Source organism: Myotis nattereri (genome assembly GCF_964212035.1).
Source record: "Myotis nattereri genome assembly, chromosome: 7".
NCBI classification, from domain to species: domain Eukaryota; kingdom Metazoa; phylum Chordata; class Mammalia; order Chiroptera; family Vespertilionidae; genus Myotis; species Myotis nattereri.
Window position 1 is genome coordinate 21,982,185 of NC_138082.1, and position 15,960 is coordinate 21,998,144.

The window sequence follows — 15,960 nt, forward strand, 5'->3', positions numbered from 1 at the left end:
TTTTTTTTGCATTGAGATGATCACGTTGGTTTTTGCCCTTTATTCTATTAATTTGGTGTATTACATTGATTTTTTTCATATCTTAAACCATCCTTGCATTACAGAAATAAAACTCAGTTGGTCATAGTGTAATCCTTTTAATGTGCTGTTGAATTTCGTCTGCTAATATTTTGTTGAGGATTTTTGCATAAATGTTTACCAGGGATACTGGTCTACAGCCTAGTAATATTCTTTTATAACTACTAATGTCAGACCTTGGGATAATTAGTGCTCACCTGCATTGAGTCTGTTTTGATGGACTGCATCTAGAAACAATCTCATTTCCTCTGCATCCTTACTTGGTACTTTGTCAATAGACAAGAAGCTGTTATCCTGTAGCGTTAACATTAGGCGGCTTTGTTTTGCTCCACTGGGTCGAAGCACCACGTTTTTAATGTTATGACTTAGCTGATTAACACAAAAGGGAAATGATCTTATCATTAAAAACATGATAATGAAGTATATAAGTTGTATAATGAATACTAAACTTTATACTTTCTAAGTTACATTTCTTACTCTTCCCCACATTAGGTTTTTTCCCCCCAACCAAAAATAGTTCCCACTTCTTGACACATTCAAATCAAAGATTTCACTTTTAGAAGAGGCAAACACATAGTATTAAATTTTATTTTACATTGTAATCCTAGCAGTCTTGTTTTTATGGCAGGAAATTGCATATTTGCAGGTATAGTTACAAAGTTATAAAAACTAGTGAGTTAGAAGGGGATCTTAATATAAAGTGACAGAAGATATTTGACTTTGGGAGGTGGGCAAACAGTGCAATAAACAGATCTTGTAACATAGAAACCCACACATAAAACCTGTATGTTCATGTTGACCAATGTGACCCTAATCAATTTAATAAAACTTTAAAAATAAATTAATTTTTTACAAAACAGCACAACAAAAAAACTGAGGGAGTTAATTTTCAGAGTTTGGATGGTTTTTATACCATCATCGGTTTAGAAAACCCCATAGTGCAGCAGTCGCCAACCTTCGGACCTCGCAGAGCACTGGTTGGTGACCACTGCTCCAAAGGTCTCCTTAAACCAGCGGCTGCCAACCTTTCGGACCTCACGGACCAGGACCACCAGTTGGCGACTGCTGCCATAGTGGATTAGAGGCTTTCTTTTTCTTTTCAACAAAAGCTTATAAAATACCTGGCAAATGGTGTAAATAGCTGTAATGTAAATAGGACATATTAATTCAAATTATAATCCTCAAAAGAATTCCACTCTCACACATTGAAACAAAACATTACCAGTATAAGAACATCTTTTTTTTCTTTTTTAATTGTTTAAGCAGGCTCATTTAACATTTATTCAATCACAAAGAACATGAGCACCCTAGAACTATCTTAGCTTACTTCTCCCACTCCCTAGAACTGGTTCGGTAACTTGTCTTATACTCTTCCAGACTCTGGACATGTGCTTTCAAGTGATAACTTTTCTATTCTCTTGGCTGAAATTTTTCCTAGAATTAATATATTTTGTAGTTTATTACCTAAATAATTCCTGCCAATCAGGCAAACTTGTTCTTTAACATTCTCCCTCAGCAGGCGTATACAAAAGTTTCTAAAGCTAGCTTTTCATGAAGACATACTCTCTTAACAGCATAAAAAAGGAAGTAATCGAATTTCATTTCTTGATTAGGAAAAATAGACCTTTACCAATATTCAGATAAGAATGAAAAAAATAATTTTACCAGTCAGACTTAATTTACATTTAAATTTTAAGTGATAGGTCTTAAGTTCCATGTCCTTGAGTAGAAATTTTTTCACAAAACACAGTAACTAGTTTTAGATGCTTTAACTCTGAAGTATAAATGAACACTTTAATATCAATAGAAAAGTAGATAACATCAATCAATATGCCTCTTTTAAAAAATGAAAGTTAAGTCTTGGCCGGGTAGCTCAGTTAGTTAGTATCGTCCAGATACACCAAGGTTGCGGGTTTGATCCACAAACAAGGCACATACAAGAACCAACCAATAAATGCATAAATAAATGGAACAGCACATAGATGTTTCTCTCTCTCTCCCCCTCCTCTCTCTATTTAAAATCAATAAAACAATAAAAATTGTCTTTCTCTGTTTAACTTATTTTACTTAGCACAATACCCTTTAGGTCCCATCCATATAGTTGCAAATAGGAAGATTTCATTCTTTTTAATGGCTGAGTAATATTCCATTGTATATATATACACACCACATATCTTTTTTTTTTTAATACCACATATCTTTGAAATATTTTTACAGCTGCGAATGCATTTGATTCTAAGTTCGAGAGGAATAGTGTATTATTCAGCTCTATATTCTTAGCCCTTACGACAGTACCCACCACAGCAATTTGTAGGTGGTTAATGAATGCTGAATGCAACCTGATGTAAAACTGAGATGAGGGTGGAAACACATGTAGAATCATATGCTCCCGAAGATCTATGTTAGCTTTAAATATTTAGTGCTAATTTGGGCTGAGGACTGAAAAATCAAATCTCTATTTGGAAAACAATCTTTCATTGAAATGGGCACTTTGGTATACATATATGGCAGAAATTACTATTGTTTCTATTACCCATGTCACCATGTCTTTCTTCTAATCTATTTAAGAATATCTTTTCAGCTAAAAGTTCTTCTTAAATTTATCTAGTAGGTCTTCCAATGCTCACCAGTATATCCCCACAAAAACTATGTATATCTTTGATACACAAAATCATAAGCAATTTATTTTCATAGTTGAAAAGCAAAGATAAATGGCAATTTTACCTCAGCTCAGGTTCTCAAGCATAAAGTTTTATAAATTGTTCTTCTATAGGGTACTTTACATTTAGAATAAATATATTTTGTATAATTTAACAAATAGAACTTTAAAGTACAGGAAAATATAAGTAAAACATTTTTTTCTTAATTTCAACTCATATCAAAATGAGCAGTTCTTCGCTGCGCAAGATAAATAGCATAGAAGTGAAAACAAAGTTAATTATTTTTTGCAGTGATAAAATGAGACCCTTTAAGTGTGCAAATAGCCCTGGCTGGTGTGGCTCAGTTGGTTGAGTGTCATCCCATGCACCAAAGATCGCCAGTTTGATTCTCAGTAATTAGGGTACATGCCTAGGTTGCAAGCTTGATCCCCCCAGGTAGGAGGCATGCAGGAGGCAGCTAATAGATGATCCATGTTTCTCTCTCACATCAATGTTTCTCTCTCTCTTTCTTCCCCTCCCTCTTTCTCTAAAATTAATAAAAACATAGTATTGTTTTTAAAGTTTACTATTAGAAGAAAATAGCTGTAAGGACGGATGACCTTGAATTATCATCCTTGAACAGTGCATACACCATTCTGGCAGGATTATTTTGAAAGTAAACATTAAGATAACACTAATCAATCCCATTAAAAGCTAACACTAAATAATGAATCTATCATATATATTAAGAAAAAAAAAGAATAAAGTTATTCTAATGTGGTTTTTAAAATAGCTTCAATAGTTTCATCTTCCACTAGCTTTCTTTTCAATAATGGTGACTACTTCCTGCTCTTTATTATATACTAGAGGCCCAGTGCACAAAAATTTGTGCACTCGGAGGGGAGGGGGGGGTCCTTCAGCTTGGCCAGTGCCCTCTCGAAGTCTGGGACCCCTCAGGAGATAACGACCTGCTGGCTCAGGCCTGTTCCCGGGTGGCAGAGGGCAGGCCCAATCCCTAGGTGCAGCCCCTGGTCGGGCTCAGAGCAGGGGCGATTGGGGAGTTGGGGCGCCTTCCCCTGTCATGCACAGAGCAGGGTGGATTGGGAGGTTGCGATGCCAGCCTCAGTCACGCTTAGGGTAGGGCCGATTGGGGGGGTTGGGGCACCGCTCCCTGCCACACTCAAGGCAGGGTCGTTGGGGAGGTTGCGGCGCCACCCCCTGTCACGCACAGAGCAGGGCCAATCAGGGGGTTGGGGCGCTGCCCCCCGTCACGCACAGAGCATGGCCCATCAGGGGGGTTGGGGCTCTGTACCCTGTCATGCACAGAGCAGGGCCCATCAGGGGATTGGGGCTCCATACCCTGTCACGAACAGAACAGAGCAGGGCGGATAGGGAGGTTGTGGCCCCGCCCCCTGTCACACACAGAGCCGCAGGGCGATCAGGGGGTTTGGGCGCTGCCCCCTGTCATGCTGATCCCAGTGCCCGGAGGCCTCTCGGCTCTGCTGATCCCGGTGCTGGGAGGCATATTACCCTTTTACTATATAGGATAGAGGCCTGGTGCATGGGTGGGGGCTGGCTGGTTTGCCCTGAAGGGTGTCCTGGATCAGGGTGGGGCTCCCCACTGGGGTGCCTGGCCAGTCTGGGTGAGGGGCTGAGGGCTGTTTTCAGGCTGGGACTGAAGCTCCCAACCGCTCCTTTTTTCTTTTTTTCTTTTTTATTCTGGGCCAGCTTTAGCTTTGAGGCTTGGCTCCAGCTCTGAGGCCTCAGCTGCTGAGAGTAGGTATCTGGTTTGTTTAGGTTCTATAATCGAAACTCTGTATCAACTCCAGCTCTGAGATCCCGGCTCGCTGAAAGCAAGTTTCTGGGGTTTTGTTTAGCTTCTATATTTGTTACAATGTTCAAACTGCAGGCTCAGAGGCTAGCAAGGCAGGCGGGGAATGTTGGAGTCCTCCGTCACTGAAGCAAGCAAGCCTCATGTTCAGTTTATGCTGCCTGGCTGCCGGCCGCCAATCTTGGCTGGCAGTTAATTTGCATATCGCCCTGATTAGCCAATGGGAAGGGTAGCGGTCGTACGCCAATTACCATGTTTCTCTTTTATTAGATAGGCTTATCTATAATGCTGCTGAATAATACTATACAATAAAGGATATAATATAATATGCAAATTAACCCTCATGCCCTCATAAGATGGCTGCCTACAACCAGGCCGGCAGGGGGGGTTAGTGAGGGACAACCAAACGACTGAACAAGCAGGCTGCGTGGGGCGACCAGGACAGCAGGGGGATTAGTGAGGGACGACCAAACGACTGAACAGCAGGCTGCATGGGGCAACCAGGCCGGCGGGGGGGCTGTGAGGGGTGACCAGGCCGGCAGCAGGGGCAGTAAGAGGTGACCAGGCCAGTGGGGGTGGCAGGAGGACTGTGAGAGGGATGTCCCCCGAGGGGTCCCTGATTGGAGAGGGTGCAGGCTGGGCTGAGGGGACCCTCCCCATGCACGAATTTCGTGCACCGGGCCTCTAGTTTATAAAATAAGAACATAACAGTATTAGTGTCCTGGAAATAAAAAACAAGAAATATTAATCTAGTAGAAGGGCTACCATGATTCTCAATATGGCACAGAACAGCTATTCACTAAAGGATGTGATGGAAGATCTATTCCAAATCAAAAGTTGGTAATACCTGAAATATCCTTGGAATTCCTCCAGTATTGTAGTGAACCACTAGGCTGACTTTATTATCCTTTTCCACAATTTCAAAGGATCCTTCTTTCCATTTTGTAATCCCAGTTTGCATACTTCGAATTCTGATAGGACCATGTATCTTCAGAGGAGACATACTTTCTTTAAAAATAAATTGCTTCTAGCAAAATTATAAAACAAAAATATAACTTCACCCAACAGATTCTAAGAAAGAAAAATAAAATTAAAAGTTACAATTTACTAGTGATTAAAATAAGTGTATGAAAGAGAACAGTTAGTGAACCATCTTATATGTCTTTTTCTCCATTTCCATAAACCACATTTTATTAAGCATCCTTAAAGGCCTTGATTAGCTGGATGGCACAGATAAGAAAAACAACTAAAGCAGTCACTCATGTTAAGTGTCTGAATCTAACCAACATTTAGTTCTTCTATACACATTCTTTTCTTTGCCATGTGTCTTGCACCTGTGTCTATTAGTGCCTAAATTTTGCATTTTGCACCATTAACAAGTCAAAGTGCTGCCTCTAAAGGCGTGCCAATGGATAATACTAAAAATTCCATTCTCAATGTGGCCAATTTTTACATTCCTTCATGAATAATAATGCATCTTGAACTTCAAATATATGTAAAAAAATATTTTCAGTCAACTGACTTCATTTCTTAGAATGGAGCTCCTTCCAAAATATCAAATCATATCACCAAGTAGTCTAAGCATATCCACGTTTAGAAGACATTAAATGAATACAAACTATAAGAAAAATCAAATTAGTTTAACCTCCAGAATTATTTGAGAAAACCATTTATTTTCTAGGGAAAACAAACTAACAATATAATCTCTCTTCCTAAGAACCACCTATTATTTATATTTAATATTATCATCCCAGAAAGACTATCAATTTTATCCATGACAAATATTCAAATTTCCCAAATAAACTTCTAATAACTTAAAAATGGCTTACAATAGAATTTCTAAAACTCTTCAAATTAGTTTACCAAATGTCAATACATAAATACAATTCTAGTAATAGCACAGAATGCTATCAAATAGTGTGTGTATTATACAATTCTATGTCCATATACCTTCCAGGTATCTTTACAATGAATTTCAGATCAAATTACATCACACACAATGTTAAAACAAATTTTATTTATACACTTCAAATCTTTAGAAACACTGCTCTAATACAGATTCTTGCTTACAATTTAATAAATTTTTTTTAATATATATTTTATTGATTTTTTACAGAGAGGAAGGGCGAGAGATAGAGAGTTAGAAACATCGATGAGAGAGAAACATCGATTAGCTGCCTCCTGCACATCTCCCACTGGGGATGTGCCCACAACACAGGTACATGCCCTTGACCGGAATCGAACCTGGGACCCTTCAGTACGCAGGCCGACGCTCTATCCACTGAGCCAAACCGGTTTCGGCGAATTTAATAAATTTTAAAAAATTCATTAAATTTTGCATCTGCAAAAACAGCTAACCTAGAAAAGCTTTAATAAAGTAGTCATCAAAACAGACTAGGTCTAGATATCAGGAACCCGCTCTGATATAATTTATAACTTATCTTTTCTAACCATTTGTTTTCTCAAGTGTAAAATAGGTAGAGCAAATGTTATAGTGTTGCAGTTAAACAACACACATTAGGCATTAAATAGACCCCAGCTCTTAATATGAAATTAGTGTCCACTTTCTGAATTTATTCCTGGTCTATAATACCCTTCTCCAAAGATACCAGATAAATAAGTTAACAGGGATTACCAATCCAACTGCCTATAAGGCCTGGCAAATCACATAGATGACTTAGGCAGGCAAAATATGAAAACCACCAATCACCCCACCCAGAGTGGTTGAGTTGGTTGAGCACTGTTCAGTGTCCTGAAAGTGCAGGTGAGGTTCTTGGTCACGGAGCACACCTGAGTTTCAGGTTTGACCCTCGGGGAGCGTAAGGAAGACAATCAATTGATATTTCTCACTCACATTGATCTGTCTGTCTCTAACTCCCTTTCTCTACCTATGTCCTTAGGTGAGGATTAAACAAAAGAAAACTGCTATTCAAATTTAGTCAATTTTATCATGTGAAAATAAGTGAACCTAGCATTGCCAGATCATCTAATTTTTCAAGAAAATGACATCCCAATTTTCATGTAAACCTGCCCATTTTTAATTGTGGTCAGTGAATTCAAAGTTATTTTTAAAAGCTACCAATCAGCCCTAGCAGGTTTGGCTCAGTGGACAGAGCGTCAGCCTGTGGACTGAAGGGTCCCAGCTTGGATTCCGGTCAAGGACACATGCCTGGGTTGCGGGCTCAGTCTCCAGTAGGGGGAGTGCAGGAGGCAGCTAATCAATGATTCTCTCTCATCATTGATGTTTCTATCTCTCTCTTCTTCTCCCTTTCTCTCTGAAATCAATAAAAAATATTAAAAGTAAACAAATAAAATAAAAGCCACAAATCAAACAAAACCCATCTGTAGGCAGGATACAGCCTAGGGACCACTAGTTTGAGGTCTCTAGATAGTATACATCAAATAAGTGGGAATGAAATTTAAAAAGAGACATGAAAACACTTTGAATAGTTAAAAGGTGTTGCGCATTATGAGTCCTTTATTGTTATTCACTCATCTCATCAAATTTTTTTTAAAATATATTTTATTGATTTTTTACAGAGAGAAAGGGAGAGGGATAGAGATTTAGAAACTTCGATGAGAGAGAAACTTTGATCAGCTGCTCCTGCACACTCCCTACTGGGTATGTGCCTGCAACCAAGGTACATGCCCTTGACCAGAATCGAACATGGGACCCTTGAGTCTGCAGGCCGACGCTCTATCCACTGAGCCAAACCAGTTAGGCCTCATCAATTTTTTTTGGTTCCTACTGTGGTCAGATTTAGATAGTATAATTGGCTGGGTATATGAATCCATCAAAGTAATCGAGTCCACTACTGTTTATATCCAGTCTGTTAGTAAGACAGTTTGCTCAACCAGTAATTACAGAATTTTGGGCCAGCAATGTGTGTTTGTAATACTTTTCTTTGGCAATTAATAATTTGGTGCTTCATTGTTTGGATATGTCCTTTGAGATTTTTTTCCTACTCTGTCCTTTAGCACTGCCAATAATATGTGGCCCCCTCCTAACCCAGATGCCTATGCCAGAAACATGGGAGTTATCTTTGACTTTTTTCTTACTGATTATTGATATTGGATTGGGGATGGAAGGTCAAGGTAGAGTACTGTCAATTCTACCTCCATACACCTTCCAGACATTTCTATAATGAGCTTCAGATAAAATCACATCATTTTCCTCCTTAATATTATCCAATGACTCCCAATTGCCCTCATAATAAAATCTAGACTCATTAATATGACATAAACCCCCTTCATGATCCAGGACCTCCTTACCTCTCTATTCCCAACAAGCTCTCCAAATCCAGCCATTTGAACTACTTATAATTTCCCTAAAAAAGCCACATACTTTCATGCCATGTGTACATGGTAGTCAATGTTTATAGGATTTTTATGTACTTTCCCCATCCTCCATAATTTCTTCTCCTGTCTATAAAATCAAGGCTCAACTTAGATATTACCTTCTTTAAGAAGCTTTTCCTAGATACCTTTTACTTTACTCTCACTCCATATTCACACTGACATTGTTTAAGGTTTCTCTATTCTCCTATTATACTCTGTGCTCACTGTTAGTAGAGCATTTATCACATTATATAAACTGTTTACTTTATATAAACTGTTCACCTCTTTGTCTCTACCTAGATTCTGTTATTTAAAGACAGGGAATATGTCCTTTAATCTTTACATCTCCATTAGAACAGTGTCTGACATACATGAAACAACAATCTATATATATAAAAGGCTAATATGCAAATGTCCCCACGGGGGTTCAACCAGGAAACCGAGAGTTCTATTGCTCGCTATGATGTGCGCTGACCACCAGGCGATGGCGTGGAACAAAGGAAGGCCCTGGCCAGCAGCTGGAATGCCCAGAAGAGCCCTGATTGCCAGCTAGGCCTAGGGATCCTACTTGTGCACAAATTTCATGCACCAGGCCTCTAGCTTAAGAATAAATAACAACAAAATAATGAACAAATCAGTATTATCAATTTATTGTTAAAATATACAACAGTAGCCCTAACCGGTTTGGCTCAGTGGATAGAGCATCGGCCTGCGGACTGAAGGGTCCCAGGTTCGATTCCGGTCAAGGGCATATACCTTGGTTGCGGGCACATTCCCAGTAGGGGGTGTGCAGGAGGCAGCTGATCGACGTTTCTCTCTCATCGATGTTTCTAACTCTCTATCTCTCTCCCTTTCTCTCTGTAAAAAATCAATAAAATATATTTAAAAAAAATATATATATATATAACAGTAGATACTGGAACCATAAATTCCTTTTATGTGACCAATATAGGGTTATATTTACTAAGTTCTTTAGAAGAGTATCACTATGCCCTGTATTACATATGACTTATCTTTTGAACACTTAAGCTTTTTCTATGTGGACCTGAACTTTTACACTAAATATACAGCTGTTCTCACATCTTAAATTCAATGAGAGAAAGATCATTTATGAAGAAAAAGAATATGCAGTTACAGAATGCATTAAAACAAAAACATTAATAAACTTGCCTAAACTGGGATTCATTTTATTCACGACTCAATAAAGAAACTTCATTTTAAGAGTATGTCAGATTACTTCACTTTAAAAAAATGTCACTATGGGTCATGGTGCCAAATTAAAATGAATTAAAATAAAACCACATTATCTTAGTGTTTTCCTTACAGACCAAAAGTAAATAAAGGTTATTAACCTTGAATTCCTCCAACAAAAACTTGTTTTTAAAAATTGCATTTAACAAAAATTTGAGATGAAGATTTCAATGTTCACTAAAGTTAATAAAAAATAAAAACTTGTTACTTCTGTTTCTCTATATATAATTTTCAAATATTTGATGCAATTTTGATTACACATATAAAATTTTACTTCAGATATTTAATATTTTCTAAACCTTTTCTACTAGCAACCTCTCTTTCTTTGAAAGAAGAAACCCTGAAAGGTGCAGGACATAAAACTGGCAGAACCAATAAAATAAAACTTCTAATGCCTCAATTTAGTCCATCACCTGCTCTTGTACTAAATGCATTAACTATATCTATTTTTGTATAATCATCATATTTTCAGGGTTTACCTTACTTAAAGAGAAAATAACTTTCTTTTTCAGTATTCAGCATAATTCAGTAACTGTTAAACTTTCTATGAACCTAGAACCAAGATAAGATTTCTCTGAATTCTGTAATGCTAATTCACTACCAAAGTGATACCAGGAAGACAAAATATAATAAAAACTCACTCTTTTTTTTTTTTAAAATATATTTTATTGATTTTTCACAGAGAGGAAGAGAGAGAGATAGAGAGTTAGAAACATCAATCAGCTGCCTCCTGCACATCTCCCACCGGGGATATGCCTGCGACCCAGGTACATGCCCTTGACTGGAATCGAACCTGGGACCTCTCAGTCCGCAGGCCGACGCTCTATCCACTGAGCCAAACCGGTTTCGGCGAAAACTCACTCTTTAAGTACACCATTCAGATTCTCCTTTCCCTAAATTTCTTCACAATTATTAAAACTACCATTCAGCCGAAACCGGTTTGGCTCAGTGGATAGAGCGTCAGCCTGCGGACCGAAAGGTCCCAGGTTTGATTCTGGTCAAGGGCATGTACCTTGGTTGCGGGCACATCCCCAGTGGGAGATGTGCGGGAGGCAGCTGATCGATGTTTCTCTCTCATAGATGTTTCTAACTCTCATCTCTCTCCCTTCCTCTCTGCAAAAAATCAATAAAATATATATAAAAAACAAAAACAAAAACAAAAACTACCATTCAGCCTTGAGCATTCTATGAAAGCTCAATAACATTGCCAAAAATGTTTCTATACCCTGGACAGATATTTAAATACTCCTATTTTAGCCCCGGCTGGTATTGCTCAGTGGTCAGAGTGTCAGCCCCTACACTGAAGGTCATGGTTCCATTCCCAGTCAAGGGCACATATCTAAGTTGCAGGTTTAATCCCCGACTTCATGTGGGCAGTGTGTAGGAGGCAACCAATCAATGTGTCTCTCTGCACATCGATATTTCTCTCTCCCCCCCTCCCGTCCTCCCTCCCTTCAACAGTTCCTTCCACTCACTCTAAAAAGCAATGGGAAAAATATCCTTGGGTGAGGATTAACAAAAAATAAAAACCTACAGCTTAAAAATAAATAATTAAATAAATGTTCTTATTTAAGGTATTGCTTTGAAAATATCCTTATCTAGAAGGGCATTCTATGGTTCAAAAAATACACACACACACACAAAAAACATGCTAAAGCATGAAAACTGTTACTAAAAACAGAAGAAAGAAAATGGTCAATTCTTGCCACTATGCATACTCTTGGAAACATATCTAAAATAAAAACATTACTTACTTTTCAGTGACTTTTACTGAAAAACCCTATGTAATAACGATTCACCTTTATTCTGATGCTTGTGCCAAAGGCAATGCAATCTTCTTGGGGAACTACTCATATTCTGCAGCTATCCCAGTTCTTCGGAAGCCATCAACTCAGCTACAAGAAATATAAGTGTGCCTTTTAAAAATAATCCAATTCACAAAATTAAAATGATTGTTAAAAGTGATCATTTGTACAACAAAGATTAACCTTTTCATTATTTAAAAACCACAAATTTAACCTTATTGAAAAAATTTAAAACATAATGCTCAGGATACACACACACACACACACACACACACACACACACACACACGCACGCATACAACAGAACTTTAGGGATCTGTGTGCAAACTGAGGGACTCCAGGAGGAGCTGTACCTTGATCCATTTGTATCTTGGTTTATCCCTGCTACATTTTGAAACTATGAAGGCAGTGAAAAAGAATACATCCTTTGTTGACTTTATAAACATTGTCACATAAGGATGTTTTATGTCTTAAAACACCACTTCCACCAGGTGCTGTTACAAATTTAAAAAAACTGATAAACTTAGTTTTTACTTTTTTCAAAACCAGCTTTACAGGTTTCTTTCTCGAATTGAAGCATCTCTAAATCTCTCATTGCCTTTTGAAAACTAAAACAACTTTAAACTGATTTGTTCACTTCTAAAAAAATCATTTATTGAGCTACTCTAATTTGATACACTGTGGTAGGGATACAAATGTGAAAATTATACAGTCCATGCCCTCAGAAGGCTTCCCTATACTTGTCCTCCCACCATCATTGAGGCAAAAAATCTTAGTATCAGCTTTAACCTCATTCTCATTTATCAAAACCCCCATCTTTTTGTAACTACTACCTTAATTCAGAAACACATCACTTTGCTACCACTCCAATCTAATATTTTTTACACAACATTTATTAAGCACAGTGCTAGGCACCATACATGCATTTATTTTCACAATAACCCTAAAGGACGGATATTAATACCTATTTATAGATGAGGAAACTAAAGCTAAGAGAGATCAAGTAATTTATCCATGATTATAGTCAGTAAGTGACAAAAATAAGTCTAACATCAGAATCTACGTTTTTAACCACTACCATAATGCATCCTCATCAATGAAAGTGATTCCAGCAATGAATCCTTTACCCTTTCTAAAAAACTACTTTTATTATCTCCTACCAAAGAAAGTACAATATGCACTAACTGTCTTCTTAACTTTCTCCCTGAAGGAGGGGGAGAGAGGAAGGAGGACCTGTCCTATCTTCTTTTGTACTCCTGCAAAATAACAGGCACTTTGTAAGTGCTAAATACTTGCCATTGATGCCAATTTCCTCCCAAACATTTTTAAATTCTGTGTTAAGAATACTTAACACACACACACAAAGAATACCTAACACAAGATCTGCTCTCAACACATTTTTAATTGTACAATACAGTACTGTTAACTATAGGTACAATGTTCCACAGCATATCTCTAGAACTTACTCAACTTGATTAAATGAAACTTCCTCCTAAACGTTTTTAACAGCTCATCACTCACTACCTATAAAATAAATCCAAATGCCTCTTTGTTTGACATTCATACATTTCCTATGTTTTATTTTCTACTTCTCAACAAAAAATGTTGTTCTATATACAAACAAATTACTGAATTTTAATACTTTCTTTCACATCCACCACCAACAACTTAAATATGACATTTTCCTTTATCTGTTTATGAAAACATCATACTCACTGGTCTCATAGTTTAACCTGTTGTTAAGATATATAAACCACTATTCTGATTTTAAGGGCTTTCTTTCTTAAAAAGATCCATAAAACAAATGCACAGAGATAAAATTAGTGTTATGGCTGAAAGAGAGAAGTTGACCTAGATAAACTTTATCTCCACTTAAAGTGTCTAAAATCTGAATGGTTTTATGACATAAGAATGTAAAAATCATCCAAAGCCATGGAAAACCCGTTGTTTTTTTCTTTTGTGTTCTTTGTTTGCAGAGTGAATATTCAAATGACAAAAATATCAGTAAGCTGGTGTTTCCAAAAGACATGATGGTTCTTACAGCAAGCTCCAGTTTACTTATTCACTTAACAAATTTTTAAGAAAGAGACATAAAATAATTACTAGCTTATATTCTAATAGGGTCAGACTTTAAATAATCACACAAATAAAGATATAATTAGAAGTTCTGAAAAATGATATAAAATGCAGGGCTTGATGAGAGATTATAATACGGTACCTGACTTAAGACTTGGGAGTCAGGGGTTAGAAAGTACCACTTAAGCTGAAAACTGAAGAATGAGTTAAGTGAAGGATGGTCATGCTGGGTCAATCCAGGCAAACAGAACAAAATGTGTAAAAGCCCTGCGATAGAAAATAATTTGGTGTGACTGAGAAATGAAAAGCAGTGTGTCTGGAGTTCAGAGAGGGAAGGGAGGATGTGCAAGATGAAGCTAGTAAAGCAGGAAAGAATCAGATTATGAAGAATCTTGTAGACCACTGTAAGGATTTCGAATTTTACCCTAAATGTAATAAACACTTAGTGATGGGCAATCCACTGAAGAGTTTTAAGCGGAGAAATGACATGTTACTGCTGAATGGACAAGTGATGTGCTTTGTTTGGGTTTCAGGAGGAGAGTGAAAGCAGCAAGAATGAAAGAAAACTGGGCAACCGGACAGGAAAGTATTGAGTGATTCAACGTATAACAACACTTACAATAACAATTAATGTTTACTGGCTATTGACGGAAGGCCATGTGCATGCTATGGTTACTGCGTTTAATCCTCATAACAATCCAATAAGGTGATGTTTATTCCCATTTTACAGATGAGAAAACAGGGTATCAGTGACATTAAGTCCAGGTGAATGAGGATTGTGGCTTCAACTAGAAAAGTGATACTGAAGATGTACAGAAATAAATTCAGTTATTAAATGCCAAGAATCCCTCAGTGCTCCATCCTAGGCCCCTTTCTTTTCTAGCACTGTACGCTCCTCCGGCAATTCCATCCACATCCATAGCTTTACCATCATGGTGGCAGATGACATATATACACTTACTTGTATGTCCAGCTCAGAACTCTCCTCTGAGCACCAACCCAATATATACAACTGTCTACTTGACATCCTCTCTTAGACATCTCCAGGTAGATACTTTTCAGATACTGCCATCCCCAAAAAAGGGCCTATCCCTAGGCAGAGCCAAATTTTTGAAAGAGCTACCACAAAACCAGTACAGGCCAACTTTCCGAAACACAGGATTTTGTCACCGATTATCATTTCCTTTCGTGGACCATGCCCTAAAATATGTAAACTTGACAACGTGATCTGATGTCTAGAGCTGGGGAGCAACCAAATGCTTGACGAAAATACAATCCATGCCTTTTGGTTAGAGATGATTAGGAGAGGAAGGTGAAGAATTGTCAAGCGTGAAAGAGTACCCTGTCCAAGGCCTGACGGATGTGCGGCTACCGCAACCTAAGTTCCCTTTAGAGACAGCAGGCCTCGTTAAGGGGCGAGTGGCGGACGGCGACAGCCCCCAGCGAAATGGGGCAGGTTCGGGCTGCGGAGGAAGCGAGCGACAGTTAGGACCAGGTCAAAGAAGGAAAGCTTAGGGATAGACCCTAGTGGAGTACGTGTGAGGCCCGGGGAGCCGCGAGGGGCTGGGGGCAGGCTGAGCGGCAGCAGGGCGAACTCCAGAAGAGTGAACGCCGAGTGGGCGGACCGCACGGGGCGAGGGGGGTCTGGAAAACGGCTCAGTGGAGAAGCTCGCTGGGCCCGTCTTACCTGTGCCTGTGAGTCCGGGGCTCGCACCGAGTCCGCGCGGAGGGGGAAGAATGGAGGTTAAGGAAGGAAGGGACGCCGAACCCAAACGGAGGTATACAGCTCGCTCCCCCAAGTCAGGGAGAGTGGCTGATGGCGGGAACTGTGACCACACGCAAACACGCAACGCACGCACGCACACTCGACGCGACCGGACAGGGCGCGTGCGCGCAAGCCTGAAAACACCGCCCCTCCACGCCCTCGTTCCGCCCCAGCACC

General features: G+C 38.7%; 1 protein-coding gene across 1 annotated transcript in view; it reads right to left on the reverse strand.

Moving 5' to 3' along the window:
- USP37 (ubiquitin specific peptidase 37) overlaps positions 1 to 15,894 on the reverse strand; it is a 72,048-nt gene extending 56,154 nt beyond the window's left edge. Inside the window, exons 1-4 of the mRNA XM_081095370.1 lie at positions 15,706 to 15,894; positions 11,892 to 12,032; positions 5,396 to 5,619; positions 276 to 447 (exon numbers count right to left, since the gene is read on the reverse strand). Of these exons, the coding sequence (XP_080951496.1) occupies positions 276 to 447; positions 5,396 to 5,551 (328 nt within the window). The 5' untranslated portion in view covers positions 5,552 to 5,619; positions 11,892 to 12,032; positions 15,706 to 15,894. The remainder of the gene's footprint in view (positions 1 to 275; positions 448 to 5,395; positions 5,620 to 11,891; positions 12,033 to 15,705) is intronic.
- Positions 15,895 to 15,960: the final 66 nt, after the last annotated feature.